General features: G+C 49.5%; 2 protein-coding genes across 2 annotated transcripts; both read left to right on the top strand.

The window, feature by feature from the left end:
• The first annotated feature begins 9789 nt into the window (after nt 1-9789).
• LOC142403959 (E3 ubiquitin-protein ligase RBBP6-like) lies at nt 9790-16251 on the top strand. The gene is made up of 5 exons (XM_075490258.1): nt 9790-9955; nt 12310-12409; nt 14501-14537; nt 15083-15167; nt 16244-16251. The coding sequence occupies exons 1-5, from the start codon at nt 9790-9792 to the stop codon at nt 16249-16251; spliced, it is 396 nt and encodes a 131-aa protein (XP_075346373.1).
• Nucleotides 16252-16752: 501 nt separating this feature from the next.
• LOC142403960 (E3 ubiquitin-protein ligase RBBP6-like) lies at nt 16753-20009 on the top strand. The gene is made up of 6 exons (XM_075490259.1): nt 16753-16764; nt 17181-17320; nt 18183-18355; nt 19103-19206; nt 19649-19846; nt 19968-20009. Exons 1-6 carry the CDS (start codon nt 16753-16755, stop codon nt 20007-20009), a joined length of 669 nt encoding a protein of 222 aa, XP_075346374.1.
• The last annotated feature ends 428 nt before the right edge of the window (nt 20010-20437 follow it).

A 20437-nucleotide genomic window follows, 5' to 3' on the forward strand; every position in this document is an offset into this window, starting at 1 on the left:
TTCTACTTCTTGGCTCTGTCAGGTTTAAATTTCTGTAAATTGATGCTACACTTTGCAACCATTTCCACTTGATTCTTCCGAGATTTGAAAATTCCCTGTTCCGATCTCTCTACTTTCTTCTCCCCCCTGTCCCGCAGAGCCGTATTTGACTGCAGGGACTGCAGAGTCTGTGTTTCCACCCCATGGTGGGGAAAATATGGACATGAAAAAGAAATGGATAGTGATTCTGAAAAGAGCCCTTTCTTTGTGCTCATTTTCACATTCAATTGCCTGTGGTGGGTTCTGAGATGATGTGAGCTACTCTGAGCCTTAGAAATCCCTTGTTGACATCCCTGTGCTCAGGAGGTGCATCAGAAACTCTGTCTGGGCATTGCTTATGTCAGACAAGTAACCGCAGCCCCTTCTGAAAAATAGCTCATGGGTGTTAGTTCCTAGGCCTTAACAGTAGGGTTTGTGTTTGCATCTGCAAGAGCTCAGGAGCAAAGCCTGCTGACGGAAACCCTCAGAAGAAAAGGAAGAGTAGAGAGAGGAGAACAGATGAGTAGTTACGCTGCTTTAGTCCAGATGGTGTCATGGTGACTCTTACGGGTCAGGGTGCTCTCAGGGTGTTTTCTAACCTTTTCCAGTGCTCACCACCAGAGAGCCGTCGGCCCCTTCTTTGTGCAGCCCAGGATCTTGTCACGCTGCATCACCTCCAGCGCAAACAGAAGTGGCGGAAAGTTGACTTCTTAAGGAGGCTGGTGTGGGCACGAGAAGGATCCCGGGAGCAGACTTCATTCAAGTCATCAAAGGGGTATGTAGGGAGCAGAACAGGAACGAACTGCTGCCACTGCTCTGTGTCCTTGTGTGCAGAGCCAGGGTGGTTGCAGTGAAGGAAATGGTGGTGGTTCAGCAAGGGGCACTTTCTCTTGTCTTACCCTCAGAGGATGACTCCCACAGCCTGGAAAGCTGGAGGGGAAAGGGAGGGCAAGGATGTGAGAAGTGGGATGTCACGTAGAGCGGGTTGCGGGAGTGAGGGGACCTGTTGCCTCGTGGTCTCCAAAGAGAGTCGCTGCTCAGTTCTGTGGCTGCTGGGATCCTGCTGCAGACACTGAATTGGCATCATGTTTCCCAGTGTCGATACTCGACCTTTCCCCACCAGTCTCCTATTTCTATTTGCATTGTGCTGCCTTCCAGCACATACCTGTGCAGCACTGCTCACCCTGAGCCTCACTTCCCACAGCCCACTTCCCACAGGTGCAGCAGTACAGAGCTGTGAGGAGCACGCTGAGGTCTACGCGGGTTTGGCAGTGCAGGTGTTAACTGATACTCTAGTCCATGCCAAAATAAGCCTTCTGGAAAGGCAGGGGTCTGGGAAGTTTGGCATGTTAGCAGCCGAGAGGTCTGCAGAAGGCAGCGAAAGCCCAGTAAAGCCCAGTAAGGTTGTTAATGCGTAAACCTCCCCAGGTTTTCTTTGTGCTGTGCTTCCCTGCAGAGCAACAGCAAATCACATCCCCCCTACCTCTGGGGCAAGCCCTGCTGTTTTTGTGATCACACTACCATTTTCTGTATTGGTTGCCAGAGCAAAGTTCCCGTGAGAGACGAGGATGAGGAAGACGTGGTCATGTTGTTGATTTCCTTGAATCGGGGGAATTTTACAGGCAGTGGAGATTTGACTGAAGGTCAAAAGCAGTGGCTGGAGATGAGGAATGGCCAAGGCAGAGAGAGCAGAAGAGGTGAGAGGAGCACAGTGTGCTGGGAGAGCATGTCTGTATCCTCATTGACGGGAGATGCCAGAGTGGATCCAGAATATGGTTCCCTGAGACCCTATAGCAGGCTATAGCAGAGCAGGCAGGAGGAGAGTGCTGGGGAAGAGCTTGAGAAGCCAGGGGATGTGCAATGCTGCAGTCATCCCAGTGGCAGGAGAGAGGTTATTCAGGCCTTGGGGCTGGGCTCAAAACGTGAAGCCTGAGGTGTAACGTGCGGTACTGGACTTTGGTAGTTAGCATTGATCATCCAGCTGATCAAGAGCAGACCCTTTCTGCAGCTGTTGGCGGCAGCTGGAAAACAGAGGTTCAGCAGACCTTGCTTTTAAAAGCTACCCCAGAGCAGAAGGCTTGTCATGGTCCCTGTGTTGCCTTTAAGTTCACTTTCCACATCTTTGAGAGGAGAGGCATTTGGCTGCCAGTTTGTAGTCCTGACTGTTTTGCAGATTAAACGCACTTTGTAAGCACGGAAGAGAACTGGACATGGCCAAGCAAACACTTCAGGCAACGGCAAAGTGGAAGTGAGGGCAGTCTGTGATATTTCTGTCAGGATCAAAAGCCAAAGGGTGTTTCCCTTCAAAGAGGCGAGTGTGTTGGGAGCTGCAGTCTCCAAAATTCCAAACCCTGTGTGTTAAGCAGTGCTCAGCCCTGATGTTTCTTTCTGCTACTCTCTAAGAGAGTTTCTCTGGGCTCTTTCTCTGGTTGGTGTTTAATCTCTGGTAGGTGTCCAAGCTCAGATCCAAAACCACTCAGTTTCAAACCACTTGCAAACGTGCCACTTGCCCACCTTCTGCTGGGGGCCAAGCCAAAAGGATGAAGCCTCATGCTTGTACCAAGCCCGAAGCAAAGTTAAAGCCCTGAGAAGTTCCCCCAGTCAGGCCTGAGCCAGAGTGCAGTTATCTAAGGTGCGATGAGATGGAGGAGCCTGGAAAACAATTCCTCGGCAGGAGGCGATGGAAGAAGGTAGAGTGTATGTGGCACCCCGGATTAAGTGATGCGCTCGGTTTCGTGTCTGGCTCAGCAGTGTGCTTGCACATTGACTAAGCCCCAGTAGAGAGCAGCAATTGTTACTAATCGTGGGTGCCAGGGTGCTGTCCCTGCTCTCTCCTCCGCAGTGCATTAATGTCATCTTTTGTGTATAGGCAGGGCCTTGATAATGCTACTGCGTGGGCACCAAGTGTGTGAATGGCAGGTTTCCTGCATATTTGTGACTGAACTTTCTTGTTTCTTTTACACAGGAAAATCTTGATACGTCCTCCCCAGGAACTAAAGAAAGGCAAAGAACCGATGAAGAAAGAGGTGCCAATTAAGGAGGGAGAATAGGTTAGTTCTGCTTTTAAATGTTCTTGACTGTGTTGTAGCCAAAAGCCTTGTCTTCAACAACTGAAATGAGCTGAACTACTGGGTCTTTTTCCTCCCTACACAATTCTGTATGGCTACGGGTTATCCAGCCATAGTCATGGACTCTGAGCCTATCCTGTAGTGAGGTCAAAGCAGGTATTAAAAAAAACCCATCTGTGCTTTTCCAAAATGCTGACAAGCTTGAAAAGAGCAGATGGCTGAGGGCAGGTGGGAATACAGAGAAATGGGCAGCGTCACTCAGAAGGAGGAACAGCGATGTGGGTACAGCCATAGCATGACAGTTTCATGGCCTTGAGCAGCACAGCAAGGATTTTGAGGCAGCAAGGCCGGCTGGCAGGGGTGGGTGAACAGGTCCTGCTGAGCATGGAGATGGGCATGGGAGAAGACAGTGCTGTTCCTGTTGGCGTATAGCAGTCGGTGGAAGCTGCTCTCAGGACATGTACTTAGGAGCTGTCAAATAATAATAAACAAGAGAGGAAAATAAAACCCAAGGAAAACAAGCGATGCAAATGAAAACAATTGCTGACCACCAACTGACCGATGCTCAGCTGGTCCCTGAGCAGTGGCCTCCCTGCCACCCTCCCCCCCAGTGATATTTCTGAGTATGACATCATATGGTATGGAATGTCCCTTTGGTCAGTTGGGGTCAGCTGTCCCACCTGTGTCCCCTCCCAACTTTCTGTGCACCTCCAACCTCCTCGCTGGCGGGCAGTGTGAGGAGCAGAAGAGGCCTTGACGCTGTGTAAGCACTGCTCAGCAGTAATCAGAACATCAGTGTGTTATCAGCACTGTTTTCAGCACAAATCTAAACCAAAACCAGCTGGGTGGGACGACGACGGTGTCCCCGCAGGGTCAGACAGCAGGGCCGGAGTGCCCCATGGCATGCCGGGAGCTGTAGTCCTGGGGCATGGGGCTGCTGGTCAGCCATATCGGTCTGGGGAACGGCAGGGATCAAGGGAGATGAAAGGCCGTGGGACGGCTCTGCCAGGGACGCTGAAATGCCCTGAGTGCTGCAGGGGGATTTCTGCTTTGCAGCAGCAAATCTCCTCAGTGAAGGAGACTGATCCTCCCCGGATGGCATCTTTGCTGGCTCTCCGTCACCCTGTCAGTGGCTTTTTGGGGCCCTGGCTGGTGGGACCCATAGGGCACCTTCTGAAAATTCCCTTCCCTAACTATTAGATCAACCAGTCTTTATAGCATGAAAGTGTATTAACTTTGTTTGTAGATATTTATATGATGAGTTCAGATGATACACCATAATGCAATGAGGTAGTGGAGTTTTCCTGGAGACTTTGGTATTGTTCATGCTGAAGAAAAAGAAATGAAAGTACAGCCTGGCCCTGGAAAGAAGGACTTTGCTTCTGGGAAGCTTAGATTTGTCCATGAAGGATAAAGGATATCCTGGGTCAACCAAGATAACGCCAGCATCCTAGCCGCTCCGACATGTCTTTGAAACCCTCCCAGCATCATCTGGCATCATAGATCAGTAACTCTAGCAAGCCTGACTGCAGGGACATCTGGATCAATAGACAAGCAGCAAGAAAGCTGCAAAACTAGAGTTGCTTTGCAAAGTTTGACTATGGTTACTAACGGGTAGCGTGGGTGCTAGTGATTAGTCCAGTTGTCTTGTACCTGAACGATTGAAGGGTATAAGAACCCTGTGTAAAAGCACATTTGGGGTGCCCTGGTTGGGCTGGGAGACAGCATGTGCATGAAAAAATCTTTGCCTCTGTAAATTCTGTGCTTTGCATCCTAGCCTCTCCCCTCGGCTGGCACGGGCCAGTTGCGAATTTTACGTGACACCGGCTCGGGGCTCACCTGTGGGCAGGGGTTTTTGCTGGATGAGGTCCAGGCAGCGCTGGATGAGGCGGTAGAGGGGGCCGAGCGAGCAGGGCAGCCGGTGCAGCGCCAGCTCTGGGATCTCGGAGTGCGAGCCTCAGCCAGGGATGCCCACTTGCTGGCCAAGTGCGAGCTGAGTTTTCCGCACTCAGCCAGTCCCTGCATGGCCCCCCGCAGCAACTGCGGCTCCTTCCCAGGGCTGGATCCGGCTCGCCGGCAGTGATGCTGGTGCTGGGGCAGTGATGGTGATGCCAGTACCAGGGTGATGATGCTGGTGTGGGGCAGTGGTAGAGGCCTCCGTCCTCCCAACGTTGATGCTAATCAACATGGTTTCTCCCATGGGCGACCACCACCCGCAGCGATGCCACGTCTACCCATCCTCTCGGTGGCCATCCCCAGCCCAGCTCAGCAATCCGCGAGGTGGGCAGGGTCTGCATTAACCCCCCACCCCATCTCCCACTGCGCAGATGACCGCAGGCAGAGAGGCGCTGCAAAGCGAACAGCCAACTCTTTTAATAAATTAAGCAAGAAACGGGGATCTAGGAGAGGGCTGGGGCTGGAGCGGGTGGTGCAGGTCTCTGCTTCTGGATCTCCTCTGGGCATGGGTGCTATGGGGGACGGTGCTGGAGCGGTGAGTTATGGGTAGCCGTACTCGTTGACTCTCTCCATGTCGATCCCTCTGCACAAAAATCTGCAGCTAGCCCAGTGACGTGTGCAGGGCCGCTCACTCCCGCTCCTCCTGGAACAGCTTCTTCATGTGCTCCCGCTCGGGCCGCTGCTCGCGTGTGAGGGGGACCTGCTCCTCCTGCTTCTCCAGCGGGGTGGGCGCAGCTGTGAGGCCCCCCCATGGCCCGAGGGATAGCAGGGGGTCAGCAGGAGGGCACAGCAGCCGCAGTGGCATGCACAGCTACTGCAGCAGCCCCTCCCGTGGGGTTTGGCCCCCCGTGAGTGACAGGCGCAGCCAGGTTGGCTGCTTGGGTTTGGCAGCCGCCCCAGTGCACGCTTAGCTGTTCGATGCCGCCGCCAATGCCGTCTCCTTCTTGCCATCCGCAGGGGGCTTGGAGGCACGCCGCACTGGGTCTCGGGGCCGCCAGCAGGGGACTGGGGACCCTGGGGGGCACGCTGGGGCCGGCCTGGGTCTCTGGGTGAGGCGGTTGGCCCACCGGCCCCACCACCTTCACTCCTTGCCCCAGCAGGTTGAAACTGCGGATGGAGATCAGCAAGTGCGCCCTCAGGTCGGTGCGCGGTGTCCTCATCCCCGGGGCGGGGATGCAGTTCCTGGGGATGCCGGTTCCAGGCGGAGGTGGGGATGCCGGTGGCGGGGCTGTCAGCAGCAGGATGGGGTAGAGATGGTGGTAGCAGGGGTTGGTACCAGGCCGGGGTGGGGATGCCGGTTCCGGGCGGTGGTTCCATTCAGTAACGGCGAGGTGGCACCGCGGCTGCAGCCTCTGCTGGGCAGGGAGCGTGGCCTCCTCTCCGGGGGTGGGGCCAGCGGGGGTGCAGAGTCAAGGCGTTGGAAGCAGAAGTGGCGCTTGGTGGGCCCGGGGCCGGTGCCATCGTGGTGGGCAGAGGGGGCTCCCGCGTACCAGAGCATTGAGTGCATCTGCCCTGCCTTGCCCCTGCCCCCACCGCTCCACAGCTTCCTCCCAGCCCGGGGCCTTCCGGGGTCTGCCCCGGGGCACTGCAGTGACATGCGGCCCTGTGCTGCTGCGAGCCACGGGGACTGACCGGCCATGACGGTGGCCGTGCTAGCATCCTGCAGTGCTGTGTCGCCTGTTCCAGTGAACATATCGCAGCCCCAGGGCAGCGGAGAGCCATAGCTGAAAGCGCAGGGTGCCAGGGGACCGGGGCGGGCGAGGGTCCCTGCCTGGGGCTGGGTGCGTGGCCAGAGCCCCGGGCCAGCAGTTTAAGGACTCTGTGCTGCCAGTTTTCGATGGACTGGCTGTATAAACCTGTCCCCTCCACTGCACGAAGGACTTTAGCCCCCTGGCATCCCCCCAGGTTGTAGGTCGCTTGGCGGGCACGTTGTTGCTGTCAGATGCTCTCTGCCTCCTGCCTGCTGCCTGCTGCCACCCATCGCCGTGCTGTCCCCGTCCAGCTTCCCATCCCAGAGCACATTTCAGTGTTTGGCCTGCTGTCGAACCACCATCTTCTTCTTTTTCTTTGGTGGCATGTTGTCCTGCAGGGAGGTCACTTGCATCTTGGGGGTGCTGGCTGGCGTGGTGCGCTTGGCCTTCTTGCTGCCTGTCTCTCCCGATCTGGGCACCACCTGGCAGGAAACAACGCCCGCCCGCACTGGCAAGCGGGTCAAAACCACCCGGGGCTGCCTCTGCAGGGCCTCCTCCACCAGTTGGGCCATGCGGGGTGAATGATGGTGGGGGGCAGTCGGGGGGCTGCCCAGGGGACTCAGCAGCGGGATCTGCAGGGGGCTCAGCAGGGGACTCTCTGGAGGAGTCTTCAGGGGATCCTTCTGGGGACTCTCCACAGGACTGTCCTCTGGAGACTCCTCTGAACTCTCCCAAGAACTCTCTGGAGAGCTCTCCTTGGAAGTCCCCAAGGGACATAGTGGCAGCCAGGTGGGGAGGTCTGCCACCAGCCCACCCTGCTTCCTCCTGGGGTCCTGCAAGGGGGAGGCCGCCACCCCCCAGAAGGGGTCGGTGTCCCCCAGCATTGCTGCTGCCAGGCGGTCCTCAGAGCAGTCGCCCTCCTCCCCATACTCCAAGAAGTCAGGGACTTCGTTGCTGAAGGTGGGGCTGGCAAGGCTGTCGGGGACATCAGGAAAGGTGTTTTCGCTGTCCACCAGCATCACCGCCGCCACTTGCTCCTTGTTGCAGCCACCCTCTGCCCTGTATCCAAGAGGTGGGGGAGCTTGTTGAGGGAAGTGGTCAAGTTGGGGACATGGGGGACATTGGGGATGGTGTCCTTGCCATCCCCCAGCCCCACCGCCACCACTGGATGCTTGGGGCAGCCACCCTCTGCCACATACCCGGACAGGTCGGGGACCTCATCAAGGACCTTGGTAGTCAAGTTGGTGTTCTCACTGTCCCCTAGCCATGCCACCACCACTTGGTCCTGGCGGCAGTCACCGTGTGCCACATACTCCGGGAAGTTGTGGACCTCATTGAGGAAAGCGGTGCTGGTGAGGCTGTTGGGGAAATCAAGGACATCAGGGATGGCATCCTCAGCGTCCCCCAACCCTACCACCACCACTCGCTCCTTGGGGCAGCTACCCTTCACCACGTACTCGCAGAGGTCAGGGAGCTCATTGAGGAAGGCAATCATGTCGGGGTCATCGGGGACAGTGTTCTCACTGTTCCCCAGCCCCACCACCGCCGCTCGCTCCTTGGTGCTGCCGCCTTCCGCCACATACTCGGAGAGGTCAGGGAGCTCGTGGAGGAAGGTGGTCAAGCTGGGACTGTCAGGGACATCAGGGATAGTGTCCTCGCCGTCCGTGGTGTTGAGCCAGGCGAGCATATGGTTGAGGGTGGTGTCCTCTGCCTGCTCAGCAAAGACCTCGGCGAAGGTGGCAGGCCCCTGTTTGGGCAGGTCCGCGGGCTTCCCTGGGGCCGCTGGGTTGGTCACCGCTGCTGAGAAGCAAACAACATCAACCCAACCCAAGGGCAGCGCAAGCTGTCCTCAGTTTGGCCGTCCACCTGTGGGCTCTGGTATCCCCCAAAACTCACCTGTGGGCTTTGTTGTGGTTCTGCCGGTGATAGGAGCCAGGGCAGTCTGGTGGGGGCTGGAGGCAGAGATGCTGTCCTCGATGGCCACCCCGTCCTTGTTGGAGGCCTCTAACAGGTTCTGAGCGCTGCTGGGCAGGGTGTGGAGCACAGGGGGGCCCTGCACCCAATGCTGAGCCAGGGGGCAGCAGGGTGGCGGCGGTCCGGGCTGGGCAGGGACTTGCAGCGAGCAGGAGCCCGTTGGGTACAGGGGTTCCCCCTGGACCATGGCCCATGGCCCCAGCCCCATCGGCTGGTTGGGCACCAGCGTCCCCATCACCACCTGCTGCCCCCAGCCGTAGGCTGGCACTTGTGGGAGCTGCACCCCACGGGGGAGCTGCACCATGGGGGGGAGCTGCACCCCACAGGAGAGCTGCACCAGCTGCCCCGGGGTCCCCAGGGGCCCTGGCACCCCCTGCCAGACGCTGGCCTGCCCCAGCTGGTAGGTGATGGGGTGGAGCTGGGCAGGCTCAGAGGACACCGTCAGCCCTGGAACAGAGGGCAGCACGCAGGCAGTGACTTGTGCAGGCATGGCCGGAACGGTGAAGCTCACACTGGGCACCTCCATTGCCATCGGCAGGCGGAGAGGGAAGCTCTCTGCTGGGGGAAGCGAAGAGGGGTGATGGGGTGAGATATTGGCGGGCAGAGTGGCTGGGGGGTACCTGGAGGGCAGGAGCACCAGGAGGAGCGGGAGCCTGCTGCTGTACCTGCCGTGGCGCTTGGTCAGTGTGGGGTTTGTTTGGGGCAAACAGCCTCCGTCCCCATGGCGATCATTGCGCCAGCACCTGGGTGCAGTATGCCATTGTGCGTGCGCAGTGACCCGCTCGAGGCAGGCGTTTGGTTGTTGGCCGGGAGACCCCTGGGCGGAACGCTGAGGCAGGGGCTCCTGAGTCGCCATAGCGAGCAGTCAGACCTGGGAGCGCTGCGTGCGAGAGAGGGAGCGGAGGCCGAGCGCCGTTCCCTTTGAGTGCCTTCGGCCCACTCCACCTCAGCCTGTGCTGCTTGCCCTGACCCCTCGGTGGGTCCTTCCCCGTGCTGCCGCAGGCCGTAACGTGGTGCAGAGGCTGCGGCGCCTTCTGCCACGTTAGACGCTGTTGTGGAGCAGGCACCGCCTGGCCCCAACCATGTCGTGCGTCCACTACAAGTTCTCCTCAAAGATGAGCTATGATACGGTCACCTTCAACGGCCTCCACATCTCCCTGTGCGACCTCAAGCACCAGATCATGAGCCGCGAGAAGCTGAAGGTGTCCAACTGCGACCTGCAGATCACCAATGCCCAGACCAAAGAAGGTGCGTGGGGGCAGCGGGCACGTGGCCTCGGGGTCCGACTGGCTGGTGGCGTCGCAGACCGCACCGCAGCAGCCCTGGCCTGCGGGAGCTGCACTCTGCTCTTTGTGGCTTGTCCCCACGTAGCGTGAGTCAGTCCGGGGCCCATCCTGCTAATATAAGGAAAAAGTAAACAGGACTGTAAATATCAGTGGAAAAAAATGATATGATGGACTCCTTTTAAGATGCTGGGAAGGCACAATGGATGGTTAGGACGTATTTTAAAGGGCAGGGGTGTGTGTGCGTTCTCTTCCATGCTTGCTATAGAGGCACGTTCTATAAAGGCAGAATTCCCTTCCAAAGGCCTATGCTCAAGAATGATGCATTTCAACTTGCCTCCTTTGAATTTGACCTGAATTTCTTGACCTGTCTTTTAGAAGAGATGTTCTCACAATATTGTGGAAGAACTGCAAACTCCAGAACTCAGGGCTTTGAGTCCTCTTTCCTGCCCTGTAACATTCTGACACAAAACACTTGGAGAATGTGCTCTTCTGCTTCTCAGGCAAAATACAAGAAAAAAGAAAAGAACCCAAAACCGCAATGGGACTCTGATCTTAATCCAGTGGTTTGTGATCTGGACCACAGAGAATAGCCTGTATGGCTCTGTTCAGCAGGTAGAAACAGCTGCTTTGGGCTCCTAGGACTGCAGCTGGCATGGTCTCCCAGTTGTTTGTCTGGGCCTCAGTACTGTTTGAGCTCCTCCTCCATGACAATGTCCCAGTGCAGGCCTTTCTTGACAGGTGGCTGTGTAATGGTTAGATTTTCCTTTTGAGAAGAGCTCTAGGGGTTGGTTTCAGGATATGACCTCTGTAAAAGCTTCTGGTATCGTCATTAGTAGTCCTTTCTCCGACATTTTGAAACTGCTCTGAATTCCAGAGGAAGCATACTGTTTGGTTCCCTAGGTGGAAAGAACAGGAATTAGTTTCAGCAAAATGATTTCTCGGTTTTCTGAAGAAGCATTCTGTCATTTGGAAGTAGAAGTAAACTGTTCATTTCGTGGTTGAAATAATGTCTTCTGGTAGGTATGTTTTGGTCTCAGAGAGGTTCCTGCCTGTAGGAATAATATACTGAAAAAGGGAGCCGAAATTGTGAAATATTCCTATTTTGTGTGTGATCACTGAGCAAAACCGCCCTGACAGAGCTTGACTGGAGATACAGCAGCTTTGGTTTTCAGACCATCGTTCTGATTCCGTCTGCAAAGCTTTTAGTATGTACAGCTGTAGGCAGATTACAGGGAATGGCTGCTGATAGTGCTTTAAAATATTTAGTCACAGCCAGCTCGTGTAAGTACAAGATACAAACCATTCTCATGGAGACATCTTTGCGTTTTAAGCTGACTCAGTCCAAGTGTCTCGGGGAGTTGTGGGGTTTTTTTGTTTGGGCCTTACAGAAAAGGTCAGAAGGCTTTCCTCCTCTTCAGAAGACTAACATGGTGTAAGCCAAGGCAAAGCATGGATAGCTTCAGGCACACACTGCTTTCAAAAGGCTCTTCAAGGCTGTCTTCATAAGTCATTTTGTTTGAGTCTGTCTGCTCTGCAAAAAGTGCATCGAAAGAATCCACGTCCCTTGGGCTGATTCAAACTAGATGATGAGCTTAAGAGGGCAGATACCACCTTAGTTGGAGCCAATTCTGCCCTACTTGTGAAAGCAAGCTCAAAAAACCCCAAAATCTCTGTGATCCAATGTGTAGCCCTGCCAGTTGTGTTTCCATGTCAATGTAAAGCACTGAGCAGCTGAGAAGTGTGGCTGTTGATGGATTAAGCTGCAAGAAATAGACAGAGATGGCAGGCTGTCTTCTGTGTTCTGTCAGTCTTCATGGGTGAATCGTTTTTAGTGAACAGCTATGAAAGCAATGGCGCAGAGTTTCCATGCTTTAGCTGAGTGCCTGTGGTGTTGCAGGGCAAGCTAGTCAGACTTTGGAATGTGGTTTAAGCAGGTGAGACTTTGCTGTGGTTTGTTTTTCTCCAGAGATGTCTTGGTTTTGTAGCCTAAGAGCAGCAAAAGCAACGTAAGCTAGGTCAGGAAATAACCTCATGCATTAGCACACTCTCCTTCAGTGACCTTTGAGCCCCTTTTGCTGTTGGCGTTCAAACTATTTTTAAGAAATGCAAAAGATTTTACTGCTTGTGTTTGATTCTCAGACCTGAGGATTTCTTGGAATGTCCTGTTAGTGTGTTGGGACGATAAAAGCGTGATGTTACCTAGAACATTTTTCTTTTTAATCTGAAAGGGATTCTGTGAAGTGCTATGTAATGACATATTAATATACATTCTTACAAACTGACTCATGTTTTTTTCTGTGTTTGTGTTGTTTTCAGAATACACAGATGATAATGCCCTGATTCCTAGGAACTCATCGGTAATTGTTAGAAGAATCCCTGTTGGAGGAGTTAAATCTACCAGCAAAACATATGTTATGTGAGTATCCGTAAAGCATGGTATTCTTTGTTAGGGGTTCCAGGGTGTGAACTTTTTGGATGGCTATTAGATTACAGAGGCATTCAGACTGTATCTTTCTCGTTAAAGCTGCTGTTAGTTTTTGTTGTCATGGGGTAGATGTTACTGTATCTGTCCCAAAGGAGACTTACCTTTTTAGGCCTGCTGGGACATGGGGTTCAAACTCCAACAATGGTAACTTTTAAATAAGAGGAGTCTGTTGGGTTTGTTCTTGGGGCTGATTTTTCTGAGACCAAGGCTGTAGATGCTGTTTCCTCTCTGTGGAGAGATTCCTCATCACATGTGTTTGCTTTTAGTGCTTTTATAGTCCAGACAGACAGGCATTGTAGTGTAACCTGAGACTTTGTTCCCATCTCAGAAGAGTCTGATTCTCAGGGCTTGACTATTTCTTGCATTTGGGGGAGGCGGGGTGGGATATGGCAGGTATTCTTATGCCCCAAATCTGGGTTTTGTGCGTACTAGCTATAGAGGAAAGACCAAGGGTTGCCAGCTGGGGAACCACGCAAACAAGAAGTTGCATTCCTAAGTGATTCCTATTAGTTTCCTAAAGACAATGTCCGTTTCCGGCAAGAGAAGAAGAACACTATCCTAAAGCGTGTTGTCTTTTGTGCGAGTGCGATGAAAGAGTAGTTAATCCTTTCCAAACTTGAACCTCAGTAAGCAGTTTAGCATGTTACCAAATGTTACGAGTTCTCTTTCCAGGTCGTTTTTTACCCTGAGGTGATATGCGTGCTCCAGGATTTAATTCTGTGTTCCTAAGCTGTTTGGAGGACAGAGAATCAGGTGTATTGATTAAAATTACAGATATTCAAATGCCATCCTGACTCCAGGATTATTGCTGTCATTTATGTATTCATGCAGTCCAGATCTCTATCAGCTGCATTAGCATTGTTTGAATGGTCATGTTTTCCAGCCTTCTTTGAGATACGCCTCTCCACCACAATTAGTAGATATTATTAGCTTGTGGTTTTGCCATGCCTTTCTGATGGTGCTTCTCAGTAAATAAAGTAGACCGATGAGTTACAGTGTGCCTTGAACAAACAGTACAGCAGCGTCCTGGTACCCATGAAGCATTTGCAAGCAAAAAGCCCTGAATTTCTATGGCTCTGCATGTAAACTTCACATGAATTCCACAGCAGCCTTTGAATTGCCTCTGCTCATGGGACACTTTGGATGGTGTAGGAATTGTTTGTTAATGCCATCAATGGTTGCATGTCTGATTGGTGATGAGTAGCATGCAGACACAGATCAATGAGTACGTGGAATCTCAGCAAGTTTTCAAATGTAATAATTATTTCCTACAATATTGTAGCATTTTCAAGATTATCTTAAAGCAGATTCAGGCAGTTAAGACCTTTTTTTCCCAAAAAAATCCTAGGAACTGCTTTCAGGTGAGATTTCTGCGCCTATTTTTAGTCAATATAGCATATGTAACACATTGAGCACATTTTGGCACTTTCATGGCTAAATATGGTAGATATCTGAACAGAGTGCTTGGGCTTCCACAGAGAAACACTGTAGTAAAGACGATGCTGCTGGCAGTTTTGTTATTTCTTTGTCAGATGGCTGATTTGTTTCATTTCAGTAAACTTGCACTTCAAAGTGTCTAGAGCCTCCCTATTCTTTGTTAGAAACTGAAGTACTCTCTCTGGTACCTACTTGTAATGCTAGGGATATACGGATTGGCTAAAGTTACCTTTGTACTTCCATGGTTGATTATTTAAGAACACAAAACTGTAGTAGAGGCTTCATATTTTTGATACTTACTCGCAGAGACAAAATGTCTGAGGACTTCGCTTGCACTGTTGTGTTCTGTATCTGTAAGCCTTGGAGTAATTTGTGACAAAGGAGAAATGTGATTTTGGGGGGTTTTTTTAGTTGCACTGCATGCACCAAGAGGGAACAGTTTATGTATACGTATAAATGTTCACATTCACTAGAGTATCAGAACAGAATGTTTTGATGTTCAGGTTTTAGAATCTGTTTTCACTGCTTTATGTTGGGTACAAGTGCCTTATTTTAAGTTCTGATCACCTTTCTTTCTTCTTCTAGAAGTCGAAGTGAGCCAGTGAGTGCAACATCAAAAGCAGTACGTAAAAACCAATCTCAGCCTTTTTTCTACGCACGGCCCTTAATTGTATGCAATGTAGCCTTGTATTAATTTTCCACACATTACCTTAATAGATATTTTCCAGTAAAAGATAGTCTATGTTGTAAGTACTGTGCATTTGATTCAGCATAGTAAAAACTGAGTAATGCCCTCATTTGCACAGTTCTCCTGTGAATATTGGTATTTGTGCCTAGTAATGCATTGTATTTCATATGGAATACGCCAGAATATTTCCGGACTGACTTTGTGTTGTACAGATAATGTATGATGGTTTTTGGACCACGTAGGTTGAAGGTTTGCACAACTGAACATGGTGCCATGTTCTACATCTGCCTGTCCATAGCTAGTGCTATGTCTGTCTGTATAGCTTGTTGTGTGCTTTTTGTTTCTTGCCATAAAAATTGTTTGGAGTGTATTTGTTGCATTTTCACATTGTATCACTTAGCTTTTGTGTTTGAATATGAATATGCATTTAATATGAATATGTGTTCAACATGAATGTGTGTTTAATTTTTTGTGAACAGATTGATGACCCTTCTGCCCCTATTTCTCTGGCCCAGCTTATTGAGGTATATCTATATTCTCGTCAAGAGCTTAAAGAAAAAAAGTGTTTGGTTTGTATTTTTAAATCTTATACTGTGATGCATAGCTGGATAACTCTTGTAATGTGAACAAAACATTAATTTGATTTTTAAGAATTTAAAGTGTTTATTTTCACTTTAAAATGTCTGTATATTTTGATACTGTCCTGTAAGGAGTAGTTGCCAGTTTGGGAAGGTAGAAGGGGAGCACTTCATCAGCCTCAACGTCATGTTGTGGTATTACTCATGTTCCAGACACAAAGAAGCAGCACTTTAGAAGCTGTTTACAGTTTTTCATGCATTTCGTTAATGTTGCATTGGAAACTAACACAAGTTTCAGAGAAGAATTTAATTGGCTGTCAGTGATGGACATTTCAGGGGGGTTTGCAACAGCCGAATTAGAGGTGTTTCTGGAACATGGACACAAGCAGGGTCATTTCTGCATTTCTAGTTATTACAGTTATAGATCCAATCTTTGGATGCTGCACAATTTCATAAATTGTAGTATATCTTCTCCTTCAAACAGTCTGGAGCTTAAAAATCAGTTTCAAAATCTGGATAGTATAATTTTTTCTACACATAGCTTCAGTCCACTCAGAGGAAAATGGGATTGGTGACACAAGCCTTTATGTGAGGTACAAACAGAGCCGAAGGTTCTGAGTGCCCGAGAAGGCTCTTTTCAAGGAGGTGAACAGGCACATAGACACCATGTAATGGTGTAAGGACTCCCCAGAACATCTTCAGGACAGCTGTATTTTATAGAAGCAGCTGTTTTCATGCAACCTCAGCTAGCGCTGTGCTGCTCTTCACAGGACGGGGTGAGTGGGGTTGTCTTTGGCTGTGTGGGCTTAAACGCGTTTCTAATGCCTGTGTCAAACAATTCCCTGTGAAACAGACTGCCAATCTGGCTGAAGCCAATGCTCCCGAGGAAGAGAAAGTAAAAGCTGTGATGATACAGTCTTGCCAGCAGTATGATCCCATCAAGTAAGTGTGGATAATGTCAAATCTGTTCTTTGAAGATTCTGGAAAAAATTGTGGAGGTGTTGGTTTTAACAAGAGAGGCACATGCATGCCTTTCTCTTCTTTTCCCCAAACCCCTTTTAGTTACGTGAGGACACCCTTGGGTCCACCTCCACCATCATATACGTGCTTTCGCTGTGGAAAACCTGGCCACTATATAAAGAACTGCCCAACACATGGGGTAAGATTGTGGGGGACTTCTGGTGTTAGTTTGTTTTTAACGTGTTTCCCTTGGCAGTTAGGTAACAAATACATGAACACTCCTATTGAGACTCATTTCTCTTGGGGTGAAATAGAGAGGCTATATGGCAGTGTTGCAAAGCCCTTCAAAATTCAAGGAAAACCTGGAATTTGAAATGTAACATTTTCTTTTTTATAGGTCATTGACATTGAATATGTCCATAGATCTTTCTCTGTGAACTTGGATGCTTATTGTTATATATTTCAATATTGCTGGAAAGTTTTCTGGTTTTAACTCTTTCTAATGACAGTTCACAGTTTTTAGTATTCCGTAGAAAACCAAGGTGTTTCTGTTGACCCCATCTATTGAATATTTGCCTGTTGTAACTACACCAGTCTCTGGCTGAGCATTCATGCCATGTGACGTAAGTCACTGAATGCATATGCCTGAGGTACGAATTCAACCTTCGTATGGAGAGGGTGAATATAAGTTTCCCCAGTGACTGATTCAGAGCACCGAATGAAGCTGTCGCTCTGAATTGCGCTCTGGAGTAGGAGCGGGTTTGTGTCTCTTGTCTGAGTGGGTGGTGAGCTAAGGGATATTGCACCCTTAGGGAACCTGAAGTGAAGCCAAAGCATGTCGAGTGAGTTCAAAACACTGCTCAAGCCTTTGCGACAGTCTGGCTATATTCATTTAGGAAAATAAGTATTTCAGTTTAGCGAGCCTGACACTAGGTAAAAGGAGAGCCCTGAAGGCTTTTGCTGCTTAAAATAAGCATTGCAATGTCATTGGAAGTGTGGGTCTTAAGATGAGCTATGTCTGCATTTCTTTTCTTAACAGGACAAAAATGTTGAGCCTGTTCCCAGAATTAAAAAGAGCACAGGAATTCCCAGGAGCTTCATGATAGAGGTGGAAGACCCCACTACAAAGGGTGCCATGCTGACAAGCACTGGGAAATATGCAATACCAACTATTAGTGCGTACGTATGGAATTAAATGGACTGACCACAAAGTGAACGAGAGAAACCATGCGTGAATGTCTGAGGGGCAATGCAACCAAGTTGGCCAGCATCTGTAGTTACAGGGCAGGAAGCATTGTCATTGTCTCTTAACCATAAAATCCGTGATGCTTTCTAATATTACAATAGGGTGGTCCTACTGTTCATGGCCCTGGACATTGATAAATCTGGTGGTACGCTAAGAATCTGTATTTCTGCACAACATTTCAGTAGTGTTTACAGAGTAGTCCTTCTCTTTGAAAGCTCGTTTTGCTTCTGCTTTATGTTTCCAAGGCTTCTTGCAACATTTGTCAACTAACGGTTGGACTGAGATTTCCTCCCCCTCAGATTTTTATCAAGTAGATGCTATAACCTAAGAAAATACTCCTGTGTGCTGACGAGAGTGGCGGCTTTAAAATGCACTTGGTAGCACCTCTGTTTTTCTGCCATGGATCTCCTTTTGTAGAAGCTGTAACATCGACTTCTTCCATTGATAAAATGTCCTTACTCGGAGACTAACTTTATCCTGAGCCTGCAATTTACGTTTACCCTCTGGCAAAGGAGAGGTGGGATCCTTCTCACCTGATTTGTAGCTGTCAAACCATTGTTTTTCTAGTCTGAGCTGATTTCTTAGTTGATCCAATGAATGGGAGAGCTCAGCAGAAGGAAGATTGTGTTGTGGCTATAGAAAAGTAGTTTAAACTAAATGCCTACGTTGTAGAAGGCTGATGTGGAGGGAGGAGAACTCCAGCTGTTCTCTTCCTTTGATAGAATCCAAAGCTTGGAAGACTTTTCCTTTACCCACGTTTAACTTTTTCCTTTTTCCTTCCCCACCCCCCTCCAGGGAAGCTTATGCCAGAGGAAAGAAGGAGAAGCCTCCCTTTTTAGCAGAGGAGCTGTCCTCCTCCTCCTCCTCAGATGACCCTGTTCCGGAAGAGTTGTTATGTCTCCTCTGTAAAGACTTGATGACTGATGCAGTTGTTATTCCCTGCTGTGGAAACAGTTATTGTGATGAATGTAAGTGTTACTCCCACGTTTGTTAATTCAAAACATCACAGCTGATCTTCTGAAAGCAGAGAGAGGAGGTAATGGAATGACTTTGTTACCAGCTCTATTTCATACTTAAGTATACCCTGAACAGGAAAGGACTCTTCTCCTAGAAAGGGAAAAAAGAAAAAAAAATAAGCAGAAAGCTTAGTACCTAGTGAAAGCCTCTTTACATGCAGAGGGGCGAGTAGGAGAAGAGCGCATAATTGTGCAGGTGATGACAGTATGAGATATTGAATGCATTTAGTTTGTCCACACCCTTTCTCTCCTAAAAAACTGCATAGCCAACTCTGGTGACTTCCTGCGGTCTGCACCAAACGCAGAGTTAGGCATTTAATCCACATTCTTCTCCACGGGAGAGCTGGTTCAAACCTTCAGACCTCAAACCTACTCATGGTTTTTTGAGACATGTTTTATTCATTAACCTGGAGGTTGGTGACTTCTCACTGTACTAGATAGTGGAAAGAAGACTAGTCGAAACATTGAGACACAGCCTACTCTACATCTTCAAATGTTGCAATAGTGCAATGTCAAAACTGTCTCGTTATTTGCTGCGTACTATAAATTTTTTACACCGTTGAACACGTATAGCTTCATGCTTTCACTTCAAGACCATATTCACCCACTACCCATCTTCGTGATTTTATAATTAATTAGAACCCCCAAAATTTCCTCTGTTTGGCTAAAAACTGTTTGGATGATTCTAAACATACACAGGTATTCGAACAGCATTACTGGAATCTGAGGAACACACATGCCCAACGTGTCATCAGACCGATATTTCTCCTGATGCTTTAATTGCCAACAAGGCCCTACGCAAGGTAAGGTGATGACTTTTACATCAACTGTTTGTAAGAAAAGTCTATTTGTAAAAAGCTGAAAGGGAAGAAAGGCTAATTTACACCTCCTTAAGCAAGGCCAAGTTGAATAAGGCTAAATGTACCTTTCAAGTACATTACCTGTTGTTCCAGAAGCTTACAGCTCTTTAGAGACAGTCTGGCACATTCAGGTCACGCTTTTGTTTAACGTGATTGCCTCACTTTCAATTTCGGTGTTAACACTGAGGCACTTTAAATACAGATACTCTGAGTTACCAGTCCTTGATATCGGTGTTTAAGGTGATGTGTTCATATAGCTGTATGTTGATTGATTTTAGGCTTGATAGCATTTCCAGGAGTACACAAGTCATTTTACTCTGTGGAGGCTTTTGTCTATCTACTGAAGTTTCATATTGCCTTTTTGTAAATGTTTTTCTGCCTCTAGGCTGTCGACAACTTCAGAAATGGAACAGGCTACACAAACAGGCTGCGCAAGCAGCTCCAGCAGCAACAGCAGCAGCAGCCGCCACTGCTACAACCTCCAGCACCACTCATGACTGCTGTCCGACCTGCTGCTCTGGTGACTGCCGGTGAACTCTATATATCTTCCTCTGGGTCCATCAGCAGTGTGTTGGAAGACAAGGTAAGTTTTATTTCAACATCTGCAGTGATTCGTGTATCTTAGTAGAGCTGATTTTCCAACTCCTTGCATTTATTCACACGGGCTGTCAGGTTCCTCTACTACAACATCCGGCATTTGCAAGTCTTCTGGGCCCCCAAGGACAATCAATATCCACAACTGGTAAGTAACTATAACTGTAGAATTTCTTTTACAAAAAATGATCTTCAGATAAACTGAATGGGATTTTTTTCTTTTTCCTCTCCCCACTCCAAAAGGGCATCCAAGGAAAGGCAGAACAATTCGCTCAGCTGGTGGCAGACCAGGCTGGGAACTGTGAGTATGCCACAGAAATTCAATATATTACTACTTGTAACCTGTTAAACGAGGCCTTAACACATAACTCACACAACAGCTGGTTTCTAATGAAATAAGTATGCCCAGAGAGTTGCGGAGAATACAAGTGGTAATTAATTCTAACAACATAGGCAGCGTATGTGGAAGAAGTTACCAGAAGTTTGAGAGAAGATTAATTAATATCTGTGCAGTCCTTTGAAGATCAGCAGTGTGAAGTATGAAGCGTCTCAAGGAGTGGCAGAGACGTGGTGGGCACTT

This window comes from Mycteria americana, unplaced genomic scaffold (genome assembly GCF_035582795.1).
Source record: "Mycteria americana isolate JAX WOST 10 ecotype Jacksonville Zoo and Gardens unplaced genomic scaffold, USCA_MyAme_1.0 Scaffold_49, whole genome shotgun sequence".
Classification (NCBI taxonomy): Eukaryota; Metazoa; Chordata; class Aves; order Ciconiiformes; family Ciconiidae; genus Mycteria; species Mycteria americana.